The following is a 21,452-nucleotide window of genomic DNA, read 5'->3' on the forward strand; positions in this document are numbered from 1 at the left end:
TTGCATTCTATAATTCCGCCGTATATAAAAAAAAAGCTTTTATCCTCCTTGACGCTTGTTACTTCAAGCATTGATACAAAGTAAATATCGATGATGGATGGTAAAATTGCGCTGGTGTAGTGTTTTCCATATTGAATTTTAAAGCAAGCGATCTGGGTTTATTCCCAATGTCTGATTTTTCTTTCTCATTTCTTAGTTTTAATTTACGTTTTCATCTTTAGAAACGATATTGAGCGTTCTTTTCTTTGTGAATTCTGTGCTATTCTCATTTTTTAAAAGAAATCTTTAATATCCTTGCATTTTGAAAGACTCATGTAATATTTTAGGCGTCTTTACTACGAGCATTTATAAATATAATTTTACATGCAAAGAATATCACATTGTCAGTTGCCTGAGCAAGATCTCGAACACGGTAAGAGATTAAGACACCAAACTTATATGAGCAACAGACCTTAAGATGTAGACAAAACCATTAGAGTTCAGCCGTCACTTCCGGTCGTCACAGGATGTGATCAAAGAAATCGAAAATTTCAACTTTTCTTTTTTTAATTAAAAATTGCATCACTTTATTGCATCTTTTTTGCAGATTCGAAAGATGTTGGTCCCACCAGAAACAAAAACGACAACTTCCGGTTATAAGAGAAAAACTAAATAATTTGAATATTTTACTTTCCCATAAATATTCTTTACGGATTAAGTATTAGGGAGCAACCGCTAAAGCACATTTGCCATCAAGATGCAACAGGGGAGGTTATTTTAGCCTTGAATCCTGGCTATAAAATGCACATGTTTATGCATCCATTAAGTAGTTGTTACAAAGCTCACATCTTTTTACTTTCTTTCATTCCAATGGTTTTTTTTTAAATTTTTACTATAGATTATAGTTTTTTGATAAATTGTGAAAAGGGAATTTGATTTAAACAGCTGGGGAAATGAGGATGGGGGCATGTACCCCATTAGCACATGGGGAAAGTCAGGTATGGAGCTGTGGCGCTATGGCAGAACATGAGAGGTGAGGTGAATATCTCGTTTTTGTTCAATTTGGGTCTGATACACTCCGAACTTTTTAGTACAACTATAACCAATACTTGCAAAGATAGTTTAAATTTTTACAAAAGCCATAAAATGCGTAACAGGAATAATAGCCTAGTAGGTACATGTAAGTGATACGATAGAATAAACCAACGGGACGGGACATACAGTGCAGGTAAGGATCCACAATTTTAGATTAAACGGGGAGTTGTTTTATACTGACAAGTCCATAACTGCATTTTAACACATTTGTTAAAACCATTATAACTGATCATGAATAGGTTACCACTTATACGAGCCTGGTCTCGGAGAAGTGAGTTTATTTCAGTGACCCTAGTAATATTTATCTATTCCGGATAAGTTACGTACATTCGGATATATATAAATTTTCATCCTTAGTTACAAGCTATCATTCCGGATAATTTAGGTCCATTTGTATATAGTCTAATAATAAGTTCTTTTCTACCTCCTTTCTCGAAGAATCGATTAAACGGTAATGTCATGGAAAATTTTTGGGAGTTATATGGTGGCAATGTTTTAAATTTTTTAGAACAAATACTGCTGCTTTTTAATGTCATGGTTTTAATATTAGTATGTTTAAGTGTGTTATTATGTCACCTGAGTCACTCAGATAACCTATTGCTATCTTTGAAATGTTATGAACAATGTATATCTTTGTTTCATTGAATGAAATGAAAGCACACTGCATATAAAATCTTTCTAGATGGCTTAATTACCCATTCAAACTAGATCCCAAAATCTTACAAGGGGGGAGGGGGTGCACAGTTTTTTTTAGAAGAGTGGAGTGCTTTCCTTATATCGATGAACTTGCTGCAATTAAAAATTGAAATTAACAACATGGAAAGGAAACCTTATTCAATAACATTTCAAATTCTATCTAATTTCTGTATGAAAAGGACAATTTACAAATTCAAATTTATTTTTTCTTAAGTGTAAAGTCTGCTTCCTGATCCTTTGTCCAGGTCTCTACTGCAGATAATACTTAAATGTTTACCGTACATTTTTTAATTGAAATTTAATGAATTATTGCTCTATTTTCCACAGGACATGTCACTTCCTCCAACTCTGTACATCCAGGCAGATAATTCAGCCAATGACGATAAGAATTTTATTCTTATGGGTTTCCTTAAGCTTGCTAATCTTGTCCAACAACAAATCGTTAAGAAGGTAAATCTCTAGCATGTAGTTTCCTTTTGTTTTAGTTAACATCATTCAAAAGAACATTTTTAAGCCATATACAATGCATTTATGTTTGTGTATCAAAGCCCCTCAAGTCATTTTCTTTGATTTTGTACTCTGTGATTTACCGAGATCAATGAGACCTGCTGCAAATACAATTTCAAAATGTATTACATGTAAAATATGTGTGCCCTGTTTACACAGACTGTTTAAGTCAAAGTAAACAAACACGTTACTGCAAATTAAATTTAAACTGCATTCACATAGAGAATTTAATGTGAGTAAAAGTAATTCGAAGTAATTTCTGTGCATAAACTTACTTCCCATTAGCTCCATGTGGAGCTAATTGAAATTCTGTTGCATATGTAAGCAAAATTAAGCTACCTGCCACATATCGTTGGTCAGATATCAGTGTTTATGCTATTTCAGTATTTTTAAGTGAAAAACAAAAGAAAAATTAAGTTCAACATTTGTAGGGACATTACTATTTTAGGTCCAGTGTTATCTGCTCTGCACAAGGTGACGTGATTTGCAAAACGTCATAAAAGCCTTACTATATAGAAATAAAATTTTGATTCGCATTAGTTTACTTTGCATTGACTGTCATATGAACACAATTTGATTTGCATTATTTTAATTTGGATTATTTTACTTCAAATCAATTTACTGCAAATGAAGTATTTACTTCGCATTTACGTAAACAGGGCATTGTGTTGTATAGTACATTGTATGTACAGTCTAGTTTGTATTACCCCGACAACAAAACAAAGAAAATTTGTGCAGTAAGTACACATATTTATTTTATGTAACAGTTGTTTTTTTAGGAATACCAATACATTGTACATGTATATAAGTTTCAAAATATGAAAAATCTGATCACTTTTCCTTTTTTTAAAAACAGATCAAACTCTCCTTCCTCATGGTGGGCCACACTCATGAGGATGTGGACCAGCTTTTCTCCCGTGTGTCCGTCCACATCTCGAGGAAACCAATCCAAACCCTTCCAGTGCTCCAGGAACTAGCTAAGGAAGCCTATAGCCCAACACCCCATGTGGAGCATTTGGACAACATATGGGATTACAGGCAGCTGGGACTGTCCTCCAATGTGCAGTTAGTTGGACATAGTAGCCCCCATGTCTTCAAATTTGCCAGAGAGGGAGATAGTCTTGATGTCTTACAAGGAATGGCCCCTGTAATCTTCCTCGTACAAGAAAATCGATGTGAGTGGGCTGGCCAGTGCCTTCCAGGAGGACCCTCAAGCAAAGAATCAGATGTCTGAGAAAGAAGGGAGGGTCTTTGAAGCCATGGAAGTGGACTTCCAGAAGTGGCATGATGGAGGAAAGCTCTCATCTTCAGACGTATACCCTAACAAAAAAATTCTATAGTAAACTATAGTTAACCATAGTTTACTATAGTTAACTATAGTAAATCAAAGTTCCAAAGTTTTCACTATAGTAAATCAAAGTTCCAAAGTTTTCACTATAGTAAATCAAAGTTTCAAAGTTTTTACTATAGCAAATCAAAGTTCCAAAGTTTTCACTATAGTAAATCAAGGTTCCAAAGTTTTCACCATAGTAAATCAAAGTTCCAAAGTTTTTACTATAGTAAATCAAAGTTCCAAAGTTTTTACTATAGTATAAATCAAAGTTAAAAAGTTTTTACTATGGTCAATTAAAGTTACAAAATTTCCTTATACTTAATCAAAGTTTCAAAGATTTTTTCATTAGTTGAACAACTTGTGTATTTTTATTAATTTTTTTTTGATTATTTAGCCGTTGTAGGGGAGGGGTGCATATGGGGTTGGTTGGGGCTGGTTTTTGTTGTACATCTTTATTTAGATATACAAAATAGTTAATTCAAATGCAATATTTACGTTTATAAATTTAAAAAAAAATCATGTTGACTGAAACTGATGAAGCAGATATTTTGATTCTAAATGACACAATTTTTTATAATATATATTTTTTCTCCATAAATAAGACTTACGTTACATCTGCATAACATTAAAATTAAATACATTGAAATAAATATTACTTATAAGATATATATATATATATATATATATATATATATATATATATATATATATATATATATATATATATATATATATATATATATATATGTATTGTATGTATGTATGTATGTATGTATATATATATGTATATATACATATATATATATATATATATGTGTGTGTGTGTGTGTGTGTGTGTGTGTGAGGGTGTGTGTGTGTGTGTGTGCTAGAAGTTTTAAATTATAGAATAATATATTTTGCCATGTTTTACTATGAAGATCATTTTTTGGTCTTAATTTTAAGTTCTTTTGTAAAATTGGCCTCTGGCTCCAAGATCATTAACTGACATCAATATGAAATTTCACTTTGTTGTAACGTTTGAAATGAAGAATAGAATTTTTATTACACATTTGTACTTGAATATATATATATATATATTAATCCTGTAGATTTTTTAAAAAATATATTAGTGACATAAAAATAAAAATAATATTATTTAAAAAACTTTTTTTTTCGGTTTCAGTATGGTCCTAGAACATGTGACTATAGCAGATAGCAAGTTTTTTGAATAACCTTCTTTTTATTTTAATTTGAAAATTGTGTCTGTATTTCTTTTATTTAAATCACTTTGAAAAAAAAAACAAACACCAGAAGTATTAATATATTTAAATTAAAAAAAACAACAACAGATTTTTGATCAATTTTAACAGTGTTTATTTCAGTGAGGGGGGACGAATTCCGAACAAACAATTCATTTTGGCTTTATAGTACACAGGCACTTTTTTCTTATACAGAGCACCACCTATTTTTTTTTACATAAATAAGGCATGTCCTGTACATACGAAAAAAGTGCCTGTGTTACTATTTATAAAATAGTGGCATGAAAAACTTTTATTTAAAATATTTATTGATGGGAAAAATCTGGCGATTACATTTCAAAATAAACACATAGTTTTTATAAATATCAATGAAAACTCAATATTTCGCATCACTGTCAAACATGCATTGCGCTATTTACGCTGATAGTCCATTTAGTCCATTGTTGCGCTATGCGCTGGTTAGAAGGAAATGTTTCATGTTTTGGTTAACTAATTATTTCCGGCTATGGTAGAACAAGTTCCGGTTTAGTCTAGAGGGAAAAATGACATTGCTCGATAACTTTCTTAGGCATAGGACTACGCAACAAAGAAAACCAATCCCAACTTGCATAAAGGAATGAAAAATGATGAAGCATCTTGTAGATTCTACGTGGGAGCATGATGTATGAGTATAAGAAATTAATGTTGGCGATGCTTATATGTATGCAAACAAGAGATAGAGTGTCAGTAGAACAAATTTAAGCCCCCCTTTCAGTTGATTGTGGTTTTCATAACAAATTAAAAACGATATCTGTGATACACCTCTTCTCCGGGCAAGTAATATGGTTAAGTGATATCTGGGAATAGTATTTGTTTATGACCCTCACTATATTTAATTGCTCTGCAAAAGCAATTGGACAGTGAAGATAACAGTCAATTGTATATTATGCCTGTAGATCTAATGTTCAAAACACCTTTGTGTTGTCACATACAAATTAATTTGAATTCATTATGGAAGATAAAATACTTGATAAACTATGCTCAGACATAGTATTTTTATACCATTATTACCACATACAATAATCTAGCTGCTCAATTTATTAATCCCATGGGATTAAAAGTACCCCAGTATATACTTTATAGGATTTTAAATCCTAAGAATAGCAAATAAGGGATTTTTAATCCTATTTCGCCTATTATGGGAAAAAAATCCTGTGAGAGAAAAAATTTCTCAAAGATTTTTTTCTCCCATGGGATTTTGGTGGGATTTCAGGTGGGATGAAAAATTCCCCCATTCTCCCATGGGATTTTAGGTTTTAGAAGAAGTTTATAAGAAAACTACTAGATTAAGGAAGTTGTGATTGACATGATGAGGTCAGAATAAAAAAATCCCACATAAATCCAGAAAAAAATCTAATGTATGTCTTTTCGAAAGGGTAACTAAAAGTCCGGACTCTGTCTTGTCCAGACTTAAATGTCGCAGTGTTTATATAAACTTTTCTTATATTTCGGCAAATGTGATAAATTCTATAAATTCCGCATAACCTTAATCCTTCCTGAGTCACAGTCGGAGATGGACAGTTAATCCCTTAATTGACTTCTGTTTACATTGATTGATAGTTAATCTTTCATCTTCTTTAATTCTATTATATACATACCGCTAAAATGTCACCATTTGCTCAATAATTGTTTGATAATTGATTTCTTTATTCTTTCTTGTTAATCCTTTCATGTTGTTCTCTCTTTGTTCAGTATGTATGTTTTGTTGTTAAAAAATATAGTCAGTTGGAAATTTGGAATCAGACCTTCGGCGCTGAAACATACCAAACTCATGTAAAAGTATTTTCCATGCGTTGTCTATATAAAAGTACAAAAACTATCACGCGTGTTAGCTTGTTTGAGGTTTTTATGAATCAGGGCTCAACAATAAGAGGAAAACTCACGGTTGGCCCAGAATAATTTTTGTTTAACGGACAAATTCATATCGTAATATAGATCCCAATCTGTCTTGAATCTGCCTTAAAAATTGTGACAACGAAAAAGTTTCATATTACTACTCGAATTCAATTATTTGATTGCACTCGAAAAATGATATTTTCTGGCATTAAAATTTGAACAATTAAGAAAAGTATTTTAAAGTGTTAAACTTTTACTGCATTTAAGCAGTTTGATCAAAGATACTTGAGTTTCAGAATATATTTGCTATGTTTGTCACAATATGATGATAGAATTCATAATAGTTATTCTAATAAATATTTCAGGAGCAGCATAAAATATTTCACTGAAAATAACTCTGTGTGCATCCTGCATGAAAAAATAGGTATCCAATCTTATTAATAATGTAAATGTATTGAAAGAGAAAAATTATTTTCTTCTAAAAATCCTTCCGCCACAAGAGTTCTTCAATTAATACTTTTTGTATAGTTAATCGTAGTTTGTATGGTTAATCGTAGGCATTTTATTGTAGCTTAACTTGCATTGTAAAAACCAAAGTTATTTTGAGAAATAAAATATGATGTATTGTTTAATGATTTAATATGAAACTAGTCACAGGATATTTTATTTCCAAGTGTCATATATTAAAATAATTGCCACTTGATAAATATGGATCGATTTAATGTTTGTCTAGTCGCCCGCGTGGCGTAGTGGTTAGAGCGTCTGCTCTAGAGTCGCGAAGTAAGGAGTTGATCCTTACGTCGCGGGTTCGAATCCCACTGTGGGACGTGGAGACCGGTCCTTCGGATGAGACCGGATAAACCGAGGGCCCTTGTCGCAGTAGGTGCTGGCACGAAAAGGATCCCTCCCTGCTCAATGGCCGTAAGTGCCGAGTATAGGACAAAATTTGCAGCTCTCCATCGGCAAGTGGTGGCTTCTCCATATGAGTGAAAAATTCTCGAGAGGGACGTTAAACAACATACAAAAAAAATGTTTGTCTAAAAGAGAGTCCAGTATTAAATCATTTATGATATATGTCAGAATATTTTAGCTCGCACATGCATGTGATGAATTTTGATCGGCCAATACATTTAAGACCGTACATAAGTGTGTAGTTTTTGAGAACAGCAGGTACCTCACTGGACTGTTTATTAGATGTTTCAAGGATTGCTCTATGTATTATTAGAGAAATGTGTCGGCATTTTGTTTCTTTAAATTGCTACTTCATCAGAAAACGTCCTTTTTAAGTTAAAAACATTATGAAAGTAAACGTGGTGATAACTTTATGTAGCTAGCAATGTTTAGGGGAAACCTACAAAATATTGCACACAAGCCTGAGTTTTCTTGGAAAATACACATACATGTACTGTATAACTGGTATACTTGCAATCTCTTTGATACAGCCTGTTTAAAATTTGACTAATGACTGAGAACATAGTTTTCCTTTCTTTGTGTTCACTCTCTGTGGACAGAACATGATAAAATGGTCCCTATCACCTTTAGTTTTTAGAGAAACTCTGGATTTTACGTTACATCTCATTTGATCATTCAGTACACTTCATTTGATCATTCAGTACACTGTACAATGTACAACATTTTGTGAAGAAACAAAAAATATTTCAAAAATATATATTTTTAAAAAATGTTTTCTATTTTCCATCTATTTAACTCCTTTGATTTATCCTACCACCCTCGAATTTTAGATCCAATAAAATGCTAATGTATTATACCTACTTATTTTCAGAATCTGAGTATCAAAATGTGTTTTATCCTTTGTATACCCTCATCTTGTGTGATATACAGCACTACAAATTGTACAAAATAATAGTTTAAAGCCTCTCCGATATGATATTCCCTATTTAGATGAATTAATTCGGTATGGTTTGAAAGGTGAACTTACATTGTAATTTAGACGGTATTAATTCATCTGCTAATCTTTGTAGACATATGGCGAGGACTGCCTTTTTCAACACTGCATTATGACGTCTTGTGCTTATCTGTAAACGAGAACCCCAGTAGTATTGATGACATTCATATAAAGTCGATAGCTAATCTTTCGGGCAGACTAAATTACCTGCGACCAGGTAAGTGTACTCTTTAGTGATCGCTATACTGCTAATCATAGTTTAATATCTGTAATGTAATTGTTGATAAGTAAAAGGGGGGCAGGTTGAAAAAAATGAAAAATGTAAAACAATCCATTTAAAATGAATACTTTTATGCATTTGTTTTTGACAAAGGCTCCAAGAGATCGGTAAAGTTTTGATAGTTTTGACGCCATCCTTCGAGTACCAGGGAGGAATTCGAAATTTTAAAATTCATCCTCCTGAATGATCGATTGAAAAGGGTTTATTTGCATTGTATCCAGCCTCAATATGACATGAACTCTGGATAAAACTCATAATTTTTTGTAAATATCACGATTATCATTTCATTTACTAGATACTGCGCGAGTTGCTGTCTACACAACCTGAAGATCAAGCAGTATGAAAAACTTGACTTGGTCCGAAAAAAGAACCATCTTTTTTAAAGCACTAGGATCCAGTAACTCAGTTTATTTGGTCAACAGTGCCTTTGTTGTTGTGTACATTTTATATATAAGTAAACAATATCTCCTGGATCTGCCAACTGCTCGAAAATGTGTTGTCTTGCATTGTACCATTTTGTGCTTCTTAATATATCTCAGCCAAATGGAAATCCAGCTATCTTGGCAAGTTGTATTTACACTTCTTAGCTTAGTCGTCACTGCTATGAAAACTCCAGCAAAGAATCTGCCAATAACAGATAAAGCAATTCTCATAACAGGTAATTGTACGTGTACTTCATGGCTGATTCACTCTCTTCATTCTGAAAGTAAACTTTTTTTTTTTTGACCTGACTGTTTCATTTAATGAGACTTTTTTGTCTAATTTAAGGAGTAATGACCCTCTGCTTTAAATTTCCAATCTTTTTTAACTTTTCAAATTTGATTTTCACCAAGAGCTTTAGTATTAGATTCAAATGAAAAATAGTATGAGGAATGAAGCTGCGCTGATTTTTTCCGAAATGGCTTAATTTTAAGTCAGACCATGAATATGGAGAGTAACAATTTATTATCACTACATAAAATTAAAAATAGGAGGTGAATATGAAAATAATATTCCGTGTCATATATGTCAAGCCCTTTTGCTATTTATTCGGGAAAAAAAAATATTTAAGATTACAGAGATTTCTTATTTTAGAGAGAAATCTCTTAAAAGAGAGATATCTCTCAACTTAAAGATATTTCTCTCAACTTTAAGAGATATCTCTTTAAGAAAGTTATGTCACTTTCACTTAGAGAGATATCTCTTATTCTTAGAGAGATATCTCTTTTACTTTGAAAGATATCTCTTCCACTTAAAGAGATATCTTTTCCCCTGAGAGATATCTTTCAAAGTAAAAGAGAGATACATGTATCTCTTAACGTGAAAGAGATATTCTTTCACTAAAAGAGATATCTCTTTCACTTTGAGAGATATCTTTCAAAGTTAAAGAGATATCTCTCAAAGTTGAGAAGATAGCTCTCTAAGTTTATCTTAGGAGATAACTCTGAAAGTGAAAGATATATCTTTTGAAAGTGTCCAAAAGAGATATCTCTCACGCAAAAAGAGATATCTCTTTACTGAAAAGAGATATCTCTCTCCGTTATTTTTTTTAAATTGCATTTATAATGACTTCTCCCTTTACCGGAAGTTTAATATTCACGGAAATATATTAAATCAGAACGAAAGTAGAGACGAAGCAGTAGGACATGCGGTGTTTTGTGGTATTTGTGAGCAAATGACTGACTTGCAGGTATATCAATGAGAGGGTCGTGCCCCTGAATCATTAGTCATGTGCTCTACCAATTGAACTATCTGGCCACCAGAAATTGAACCCACTGGAATGCCATATATAGATCTGTGGAAGTCTGAATTATCCAAGTTTTATCAATAAAACAGGTTTTACTCCACCTATGTCAAGTGACCATACATGTACTTTAACAATTAACTGTATACACTTCAAGACAAAACTGCAATCCAAGAAGAAATTATAGTCCTATTATCAATCTTCTGGCTACAGAAAAAAAATCACTTGTGATGTTAATATAGATTTTTATTATGTTTATTGATACAATGACCTTATTTAAACTTGTAGAATATCATTCTCCTATGCGGAGTTGTCGTTCGTTCCCCTCTCAAACACTTCGACTGGGAAACCCGGGTTAACTCGAGTTAATTTAAATATACATCATGCACACGCACAAACAAATTTGCAATAGAACGGGTTAATTTCACACCATGTGTTGTTACGAATGTAAACAATTTGGAAGTAAAATCGCTGCAGTTAGCTGGGAAACACTTTATGGAATGAATTGGTAATTTTGGTTTGAAATTATTTATCGTGCATATTAAAGGTCAAGTAGGAGTATAAGTTAAATACTAAACCAGTGGAATTTATCTATCTCTTTCAGCTCTGATATTTTAGGGTAAACAATATGGCCACGTCAGGTTCAGTTGCAGCATGTTTATGCGTACTGGATATTTGTTTTTAGAGGATAATGTGGAAGAATTGTATTGTATCGATAGAATGAATGATTATATAATTCATTTACTTTCGATGCCTCGGAATCACATCCCCCGTATTCAGGACTTTGTCGAGGAAACTGTGTCAATGTATTCCACTGATGATTTCAGAACACATTATCGACTGATCAGGACAACAGTCGAAATTATATTACGTATTATTGCTCCACGTTTGACAGCAGTACATGAAGGAGGTAAGGAGGAAATAACACCAGAAAAGCAACTGCATCTTTTTATTTGGTATTTGGCCAATCAAGAGTCCATGCGAGAGACTGGCAATCTTTTTGGTGTGTCCCTTTCAACTGTACACAAGACAGTTATTAAAGTTACCAGTACTTTGAAAAAGGTGTTCTTAAATGTGAGTGCAGCATAAAACAAACTTTTTATAATGCAAATTTAACTATTCATAAACATTTATGGTGCTTTTTTTCTGTTCTAATTTTACACAGTTTCTTTACTACAGGTAATTCAATGGCTGGATCAAGCAGCACAGAACACAACTGTACAATCATTTCAGTTAGCTAGTGGCTTTCCTGGGATCATTGGTGTTCTCGATTGGACCCATATTAGATTGAGTTCACCAATAGGAGGAGATTCAGATTATATAAACCGCAAGGGGTATCCATCAATTCAGTAACTGGTTTGTTTATGTATTAGTTATTAAGGGCATATCATGCAAACACTGTGTGCATACTGATGGTATATTTTTAAAATTCCTGTTTTAGATTGTTGTAGATCATAATCTCATGATTTTAAGTGCTCATATTGGATGGCCTGGATGTGCCCATGATGCGAGAGTTCTACGGAACAGAACACTCTTTACAAGAGGTGAAAATGGAGCACTAGCACCACAAAATATGCACATCATTGCAAACTCTGCCTACCCCTTAAGGACAGACGATACGTTTCTCAATAATTTATAATTTTTTCTAATATTTTGTCATTGTAATATTGCTACTTTAACATGATTACTCACAAAAAATTGAGGTACCTTACCAGGCATTTGAGCAAGATACCAGAGGATAATTAGCTCTACTGGTCAGAGACCAGAAGAGCTTATGCGATAGTAAGATGTCCGTCGTCCGTCCGTCTAGCTGTCTGTCTGTTTGTCTGTCCGTCTGTCTGTAAACAATTTTTCAAAACGCTACTCCTCCTAATGTTTTGGTCTGATTTCAATATTACTTGGCACAAAAGTAGACTACACTCAGATACATAATTTAGTGCATCGGTTTTTGATTTCGATGAACGTTGTTGCCATGGTTACTAAAAATAGAAATTTCTGTGACGTTCATTTAAAATGCTACTCCTCCTACAGTTTTGGTCTGATTTCAATATAACTTGACACACAAGTAGACTACACTGAGATACATAATTTAGTGCATCGGTTTTTGATTTCGATGAATGGTGTTGCCATGGTTACTAAAAATAAAAATTTCTGTGAAATTCCTTTAAAATGCTACTCCTTCCACAGTTTTGGTCTGATTTCAATATTACTTGGCACGAAAGTAGACTACACTAAGATACATAATTTAAATCAACAGTTTTTGATTTCGATGAACGGTGTTGCAATGGTTACTAAAAATAGAAATTTATGTGAAATTCTTTTAAAATGCTACTCCTCCTACAGTTTTGGTCTGATTTCAGTATTACTTGGCACACAAGTAGACTATACTTAGAAACATAATTTAGTGCATCGGTTTTTGATTTCGATGAATGGTGTTGCCATGGTTACTAAAAATAGAAATTTCTGTGAAATTCTTTAAAACGCGTCTCCTCCCACATTTTTGGTCTGATTTCAATATAACTTGGCACACAAGTAGACTACACTTAGATACATAATTTAGTGCATCGGTTTTTGATTTCAATGAACGGTTTTGCCATGGTTACTAAAAATAGAAATTACTTAAAAAGGCTACTCCTCCTTCAGTTTTGGTCTGATATTAAAATAACTTGGCAAACAAGTAGACTACACTAAGATACAAAATTTAGTGCACCGGTTTTTGATTTCGATGAACGGGGTTGCCATGGCTACTTAAAATAGAAATTTTTGTGAAATTTCTTTAAAAGGCTACTCCTCTTTCAGTTTTGGTCTGATTTCAATATAACTTGGCACACAAGTAGACTACATTAAGATACATTGCTGCGTGTTGCAAAGTTTCAAATCCAAGTGCTACTTTTCCTTTGTTATATGTACAGACCAGTAGAGTTACATTCTCATCAGAGACTTCTGGTTTTTCTTATATAATCCTTTTGGAAAAAAATTAATTTGACAATATCAAATTTTTTAGTGTTTGGATTTTTTAAAGACGATTAGAAACTGGTTTAGAAATCAGAAGGTAATTAAAATTTTGAATATTTTTCATACATTACGAAGATATACATAACAGATATTTGAGGAACGTATCGTCAGACCTTAAAACGATGGCTTATGACACCGTATAGAAACAATGGGAACTCGAGTAATCAGCAAAAACGTTTGAATTCTGCTCTCTCATCTTGCCGACAGACCGTTGAAAGGGCAATTAGCCACCTAAAAGTCAGATTTAGAAGACTGAGGGAAATTTGTTTTCATGACCCCGAAGTGATATGTTCCTACATAATTGTGGGATGTATTATGCATAATCTATGTATCATACATGATGAAGACATAGAGGAATTTGTTAATGTGCAACAAAATCAACATCTAAACCATTTCAACAACATCTTTCCAAATACTCAAGGCGGTGTACAAAAACGACAGCAACTTCTGAACATGTTGCGATAGAGCTGTGACTAATTCCTGTATTCTTCACACGAATCTTAAAGTTTATGAATTAGTAAACTCATTGAAAGAAAAAAATAACTCTGATGGTGACTAGTGTTATCTGGATGAGACAATTAGTTGTAATTAGCTCATTTTCATTTTATTTTGAAATAAAATGAAGAATTTTCATAAAAGAGTTGTTGTCAAAGTTATGTCTTTTCACGTTGTCAAAACTTAAGATTTTTTTAATTGCATAAATAACTGCTGTCCATTCTAAGAGATTTAAATTTTGAAAATGTTTGAAATATATCAATACATGTATATAAAACACATCTTTCAAACTTGGAAATAGGATGCAAACTTTTCGAACAGTCCTCGTATATAGTGGAGTTCATTTCAATGTATTAGATAATAACAATTAATAGACATCACATTTAAGCTTAACCGTTTATTTTAGGTAACAGAAAAAATAATATCATCATAACAACTGATACAGAAGTAGATAATTTTCTCGATTTCAAAAATACAGTGAAAAGAACCCTGAATTTTTATCATAAAGACAAAGTCAGTTTTTCAAGTACATGTATGTGAATATCAAAAGTCATACCTCGAATAAAAAAAAAGATATCTGTTGGGTGAATATAAGCCACAGAGCTCACCCAAGTCACTTTGGACCTGCTGTTCTTTCTCAGCACATTGTTACAGATATCACTGTGATCAAATATTTTGGACCCATCATAGCTTCCCCTGGAGGTTATGATTTGAACAAACTTGAATCTACACGAACTGATATTGCCTCCATATAATTGTGAGTAATCATAGCTTTGCTGTTCTTGAGTAAAATTTTCCGAATATGTATTTCTACATAAAATTTTGATTGACCATTGTCACCCCATCCTACCCCAGGGGGTTAATGTATAAACAAATTTAAATTTGCACTGTGATATGAAGTTTCATAAGTGAGTTTCAACTTTTCTAGTCCAATGGTACTTGAAATATTTTTTAAAAATGTCATTATGTTTTCACTCATTCTTAGTCATCTCTCTTGGAAGCGGAAGAATGAAATTCTTAACCAAATAATGTATTGTGGCAAGTTTGATGAAATTGTTCTGATTTCTTGAGTAAAGGTAAAAATGGGCAAAGTTTACATACGACATAGGACAGAAATATACGGCAGACGGACGCTGAACACTTTTTGATCAGAAAAGCTCACTCGAGCCTTCGTGCTTCGGTGAGCTAAGAAAGTATTTTATTGTTTGTATTATTGCATTGAACATTTTTTAAATTTTCTCCTTGTTACTTGAAAGAAAATTCAAATTCAAGCAAGAATAACAGCACCAGTACAGTTACAGTATGCATAAAATAATGAGCCTCCATAACCGTAATTACTAATTAATTTTATCTTAGGTTTTAATCTTTTTTATTGGACTGTTCAAAGAGATCTAAAAACCTATCAAATCTCGCCATTTTCTCTTTTTGTTGTTCTTTTAGTTCCTGTCTAAATTCTTCTGTTTTGTTTGCCGAATCTCTCATCATTTCCATGGTTTTTATTCTAGGAGATTTTGATTCTTTGGTCTGGTTTTGGGTTTCTTAGATGGAGGCTTTTTTGGACTGTCCTCTTTAAAACCTTCATCATTTGTATTTCCACCATCATTATGATTATCTGTACCAATTACAAACTTTGGTTTTGTACCATAAAGTTGACAAAATGTGTCATTGTTTGTCATTTCCAATTTTATTGTTATGGTCCTCAACTTCTTTAAATTTCTTCTTAAGGTTCTTCCATTTATCTTGTGCTTGTTTTGTACTTAGACTGACATTGTTCTCTATCAATTTCTCTGTCAATTTCTGCCATAGTGTTGCATGGCTTTTGGAAGAGATAAATTCCTCTTCCGTATTTGCTCTTACTTCAACCAAACTCTTCTCTTCTTTCTCTTTCCAGCATTGGAATTTTGACTCTTCGTTCCCGAGATACTTTCCTTCATCTATTCACGTTGCACAGATTTTATTTCTTTCTTTTTTTCATTTTCAGCATCCTTTCCATTGCCCACTTCATTTGTGAGAGACTTTTCTTTTGCCTTGTTGCATTTGATCTCTTTTGTTACAATATTTATCCCAACTTATCTTACAGATGGATCTAAAAATATTATCACTAAATAATAAACATTGTTATATAAATAGTCCATTAAATGTGGATTGTAGGAAGGAATTCAAAATTTACAGGTCATCAATTACAATTCCAAAATGTATATGAAAGAGTATACTAGGTGTTTGTCCTATTGCATGTACATGTATATATCTAAAGGAGTAATGTAGATTTCTGCCATATCTTATGAACTGTAGAAATATGTCCATAGGACATGAATGCCCCGCCGAGGGTATATTAGTAATGCAACATGAAAATTTGTATTAGTGTATGAAAATTTGATGAGAATATCTTGAAAAGTTTCTTTAAAATTGAAATCTAAAAAGGTGGATATAGATGATAAATTCTAATCAAATTATGTATAAGTGCATAAGCTTACTTAAATACATCTTAAATGGTTTCTTAATTTAATATTAAGCAAAATGCAAATTTAAGAAAAGTAAGGTCAAGGTCACAGGAAAGTGGTAAAAAATGTTGATGCAGTTGAAAAGCTCTCATCAGTTTGTATCAACATATGAAGTTTGATTACACTATCTTGAATGGTATCTTTAAAAGTGAGCTAAACTCTAATTTAGGAAAAGTGAGGTCAAGGTCAAAGGAAGGGTCAAGGTAAAAAATGTTGATGCTGTTGCATAGCTCAAATCAATATCTATCAGCATATGAAGTTTGATGAAAATATCTTGGATAGTTTCTTTGAATCTGAAGCTTTGAAGCTTTGAACTGAGCTAAACGCAAAGCGCGACGGAGAGACAGGGAAGGATGGAAGAACGGAACACGGACATGACAAACACTATATGCCCAGGCCATATTCATGGCGGGGCATAAAAATAACATATATTGTGACTATTTACCAAAAGTAATGCAATTAAATTTTCAAATCTATATGCACATTATAACTTGCGTGCTTATCAAATAAAATAAAGTGAGAAGGTTTTTGGCAAAAATAATAAATTCAATGTACATCATACAAGTTCAATAAACCTATTAGAGGAATTGAGCATATCTACAATCCATGGGGTTACTAATACTCTATAATTTTCTCTTCCCATCTTTACTTCTATTCGAAACCTGAAATCGAGAAAAAAGTGTGTTAATATGGCTGTTTTACCGTGAAGAAATGTTGACAATTCGTACATTTCAATACACATTTATTTTGTTGTTTACATTTTATGTCCATATGAGCCTTAATTTTGTAATAAATCAGCCCATATCTATAATCATAATATATTATAAATAAATGTATATAAAAACCTTTCGCAAAACTTTTAGACACAATTTAAAGGTTTTATTTGCATTTCAAGTTTCAACAGATACCTGTACATGTATTTCCACTTGCCTACACGTGCACGCTGGTAATGCACACTTAAGCATGTATAATCTTTTTTACACAATAATTCAATTTAATAGCAGTCAAGTTTATAACTTAGATTTTTGTTGTTGTTTTTTTTTTCAATCCTAGCTCCCAATGCAATAGTATTTGTTTCATTTTTCATTTATTTTTAAGTGATATATTTTTTTTCTTTTCTTTCATTTTCTTTGTTTGTGTTCTGTATAAATACCTAGAAATTTTTTGAGTGAATGCTAAATGAAAAGGCTGACTATTGCCCAAACCCTGACTTCCTATTGAAGCAGCATTGGAATAAACTGAATATAGCTAAAAGGTGTGACTTGACCTTGGCCCAAGGTTATTTGATGAAGTTGAGGTGATTTTTAAAAATTATAATTTTTTTTTTATAAAAATATATTATGTTGACGATGCTACCGTAAGGGCGAGTGCAGATCCTATACAATTGACATCTCTTCAAACCGCACGTGACATTTGGTAAGTCTTGGCTCTGACGTCACATGACGTCGTATGTAAGTTGCATTACCAAATCGAAGCTAGAACAGGCTAGTTTTAATGAAGAATATTTAATCTGCTGTTTTGTCTGCGATATCCATAAAGTTTTGTTGCTGCCGTGAGAACGATGCAATTCGCAAAGCATTATGGGACCACAAGTTACTGCGGAAAAAAATTCGCTTGGATCAATGTGCAAAATCCGAATTTTTTCTTCGCCCAGGCGTTGCTTTAAGAGTGGCAGTGACAAGCGGCGCTTCCTGCTCGACTTTATCTTGTAATTGAGAATATTAGAGGCTCAAACTCATCGCAGATATTGAGTACGACCCGAGATTTTGACTGACCTTAAATCAAAATCATTTTTAAGCAAGTTCAAGGTACATGTAACTGGTAGAAAAAAAGTGTCTTACCTTTGTCCAAAGCATAATTTGCAAATGGAGTTTATTTGAAGTTGATACTTGACACAAAGATTGTTTATGATTAAATGGTGATTCATGACCTAATCCAATGTCAAGATTACTGGCAGAAAAGGTATGAAACTTGTTTTCACTTCATTACTCCCTCGTGGATAGGTATTTGAACAGGAAACTTCAAAGATTATTTGTAAGCTGAAAGTACATCGTAACCGTGATATTGTGGCAAGTTCAAGGTCATTGGCAAAAAGGTCGGTCCATATTTCCTAAATGAATGAAGAATTAGTAAATATCGATTTTTTTTTTATTTAAAGAATTTTGATGAATAGAATTTGCATTTTTTCTTTTTTAACCAGTATCATTTTGGCAAGGTTAAGGTCACATTTAGAAAATTGATATTGGCATTTTCAGAAAAAAATTATAGAGGGGGTATAATTTTGGAGCTTGTTCACCTACTTGAATTATGTAGGTATAGCTCAGTTATAGTACTCAGGTAGCATCCATGACAATTCAGCCATAACTGGAAGGTATTTTTGAATCCTTAATTATAAAATTATTGCAGATTTAGACTTTATTGACTGAACTTGTGAAGACCTCTTAAATAAAAAAAGTTACATAAGTATAGGCATTAGGGCAACTAGGCTTTATGATATTGCAATTTTTCATAGCACGACAATTTCATAGTACGACAAAACACAGTTTAAGAACAAGTACCAGTACACAAAAACATATAAGGATGTGTATGTACATATAATAACCTTTTCATCTTGAATTCAAATAAAATAAAGATATAAAACACTGATACATTGTTTTTTTTGACATGGGAATAAATTGCTTTGTCATTGTTAAAATGTGGGTACATGCATATACACTGTACCAGTAAGTAATTAAACTTTTTCAAAGAAATTTTTGACATTTAAAAAACAAGCGAATATGCAAAAAGTGTAAAAGTCTGTGCATCACTTTTCATGGCCTGGAATTCTTCTAATATGACAGGATAGGTTTGGTAGGACACTCTTAGATTCTCAACGTTTTTTCTTCGTTAGTTGCTTCTTGTGATTCACCTGTGAAGTTATTTTTTAAAAAATAAGTGTAACAAAATGTAGTAATTTAACTATGATAATTCAAATGTCAAAATAACAGCTAATCAAATAAAGGAATATATAACTAAAAAAATATGAAAAACTAAGGGTTTAATCATTGTTAAAGGGGTTAAAGAATTAAAGGATTAAGATTTAATCATTAATTCATACTGGAAGTAAACAAGCTTGAAAGACACACAGTTCAATCTTAGAACTAGTCCGAAGTATCTGACGTTTTCCAGGCATTTTTCACGATTTTGATATTTGATATTTGCCAGGAAAACGTCAGAACCGGCGCCATTACGAAAACTGGAAATTTCACCGTCTCCAACCGGAGCTGATTTTCGATACTTGCGAACTGAATTAAATGCCGAAGTTACAATTTATTAGTAGCACAATGCTTCTAGTACTCAACAATATCGATGAAAAGAAAATATCACTCCACAGGTTTTGCAAGATTTTAAAATGCACGAAATGAAAAAAAACTCGACCGTCTGATAAAATGTTTTCACTAGACTGTATATTTCATTAAAAAAACCCATAAAACGATGGTGTTGAGTACTAAAGGCATTGTACTATTAATAAGTTGTGAATACAGCATTTAATTCGGTTCGCAAGTATCGAATATCAACCCGAGAATGCCGCCTCCAGTTGGAGGCGGCGAATTTCAAGTTTTCGTAATGGCGCCTGTTCTGACATTTTCCTGGCACGTAAAATATCAAAATCGTGAAGAAAAGCCTGGAAAACGTCAGATATTTCGGACTATCTTAGAACATGAAACTGGTGTGTCTTACATTTTAAGTTCATGTACGTAGGTGTCAACCTTTATATCGACTAACAATGTCGAATAATGACCTCGGGTCATTTCGCCGTTGAATAATGACCGGGGATTATTATCCGACGGCGAAAAATGACCCCAGGTCATTATTCTGTGGAGGTCATTATTCGTCTTTACACCGGCCGAAAAAGTGGAAGTTGTCTAAAACATGAGTATACGTAGTTTTTAGCTCACCTGAGCTTTTCTGATCAAAATTTGTCCGTTGTCTGTCGTCGTCGTTGTCGTCGTTGCTAACTTTTCACATCATCATCTTCTTCTCAAGAACCACTGGCCAATTTCAACCAAACTTGCCACAAGGTATCCTTGGGTAAAGGGAATTCAAGTTTGTTCAAATGAAGGGCCATGCCTTCTTCCAAGGGGAGATAATCGCGAATTCGGGAAAAATTTTATGACATCTTTTAAAAATCTTCTTCTCAAGAACCACTGTGCTAAAAATATTAAACTTTTGTGGAAGCATCCTTAGGTAGTGTAGATTTAAGTTTATTTAAATCATAACCCCCCGGAGTACTTGGTGGGGCCACAGTGGGCGATCAAAGTTTTACATAGGAATACATAGGGAACATCTTAAAAAAAATTTCTTCCAAGAACAGCAAAGCCTTGATTGATCATATTTATATGCAAGCATTCTCAGAAAGTGTAGATACAAGTTTATTTAAATCATGACCCCCAGGGGTAGGGTGGGACGGCAATGGGCGATCAAAGTTTTATATAGGAATACATGTACATGTGGAAAAATTTCAAAAATCTTCTCAAGAACAGCAAAGCCATGATTGGTCATATTTATAAGGAAGCATCCTCAGATAGTGTAGATTCAAGTTTGTTCAAATCCTGACTTATGGACGTAGGGTGGGGCCACAGTAGACAATCAAAGTTTTACATAGGAATACATAGGGAAAATCTTTAAAATTCTTAATTCTCAAGAACAGCAAAACCGTGATCCGTCATAATAAAATAAAATCATCCTCTGCAGGTAATGTAAAAATCTTCTTTTCAAGATCAGCAAAGCCATGATTGATCAGATTTATATGGAAGCATCCTCACGTAC

At 32.9% G+C, this 21,452-nt stretch overlaps 2 protein-coding genes and 1 pseudogene across 3 annotated transcripts in view; all 3 read left to right on the forward strand.

Moving 5' to 3' along the window:
* Window positions 1-963: 963 nt before the first annotated feature.
* On the forward strand, window positions 964-3,617 carry LOC133192345 (uncharacterized; annotated as a pseudogene).
* A 5,663-nt stretch (window positions 3,618-9,280) lies between these two features.
* Window positions 9,281-21,452, forward strand: part of LOC133192059 (11-beta-hydroxysteroid dehydrogenase type 2-like) — a 201,664-nt gene continuing 189,492 nt past the window's right edge. The window contains exon 1 of the mRNA XM_061327900.1: window positions 9,281-9,567. Within this exon, the coding sequence (XP_061183884.1) occupies window positions 9,453-9,567 (115 nt within the window). The 5' untranslated portion in view covers window positions 9,281-9,452. The remainder of the gene's footprint in view (window positions 9,568-21,452) is intronic.
* LOC133192651 (putative nuclease HARBI1) lies at window positions 11,333-12,233 on the forward strand. Of its 2 annotated transcripts, XR_009721844.1 has the most exons (3): window positions 11,333-11,706; window positions 11,812-11,988; window positions 12,074-12,233. XR_009721844.1 is itself a non-coding variant. In XM_061328651.1 (2 exons), exons 1-2 carry the CDS (start codon window positions 11,353-11,355, stop codon window positions 11,983-11,985), a joined length of 528 nt encoding a protein of 175 aa, XP_061184635.1. In that variant the 5' UTR covers window positions 11,333-11,352; the 3' UTR covers window positions 11,986-12,233. The 2 variants fall into 2 exon arrangements, 1 of the variants encoding a protein (XP_061184635.1); XM_061328651.1 differs by having other exon boundaries at window positions 11,812-12,233.

Source organism: Saccostrea echinata, unplaced genomic scaffold (assembly GCF_033153115.1).
Source record: "Saccostrea echinata isolate AGI-Se365-2 ecotype Australia unplaced genomic scaffold, CSIRO_AGI_Sech_v1 ptg000025l, whole genome shotgun sequence".
NCBI lineage: Eukaryota > Metazoa > Mollusca > Bivalvia > Ostreida > Ostreidae > Saccostrea > Saccostrea echinata.

What these genes read in the sequence shown, in the direction of transcription:
- LOC133192651 (XM_061328651.1), top strand. Translation starts at nt 11,353, where the DNA reads ATGAATGATTATATAATTCATTTACTTTCGATGCCTCGGAATCACATC. An exon ending in TGAAAAAGGTGTTCTTAAAT is followed by an intron (nt 11,707 to 11,811) that starts GTGAGTGCAGCA and finishes TCTTTACTACAG; the next exon opens with GTAATTCAATGGCTGGATCA.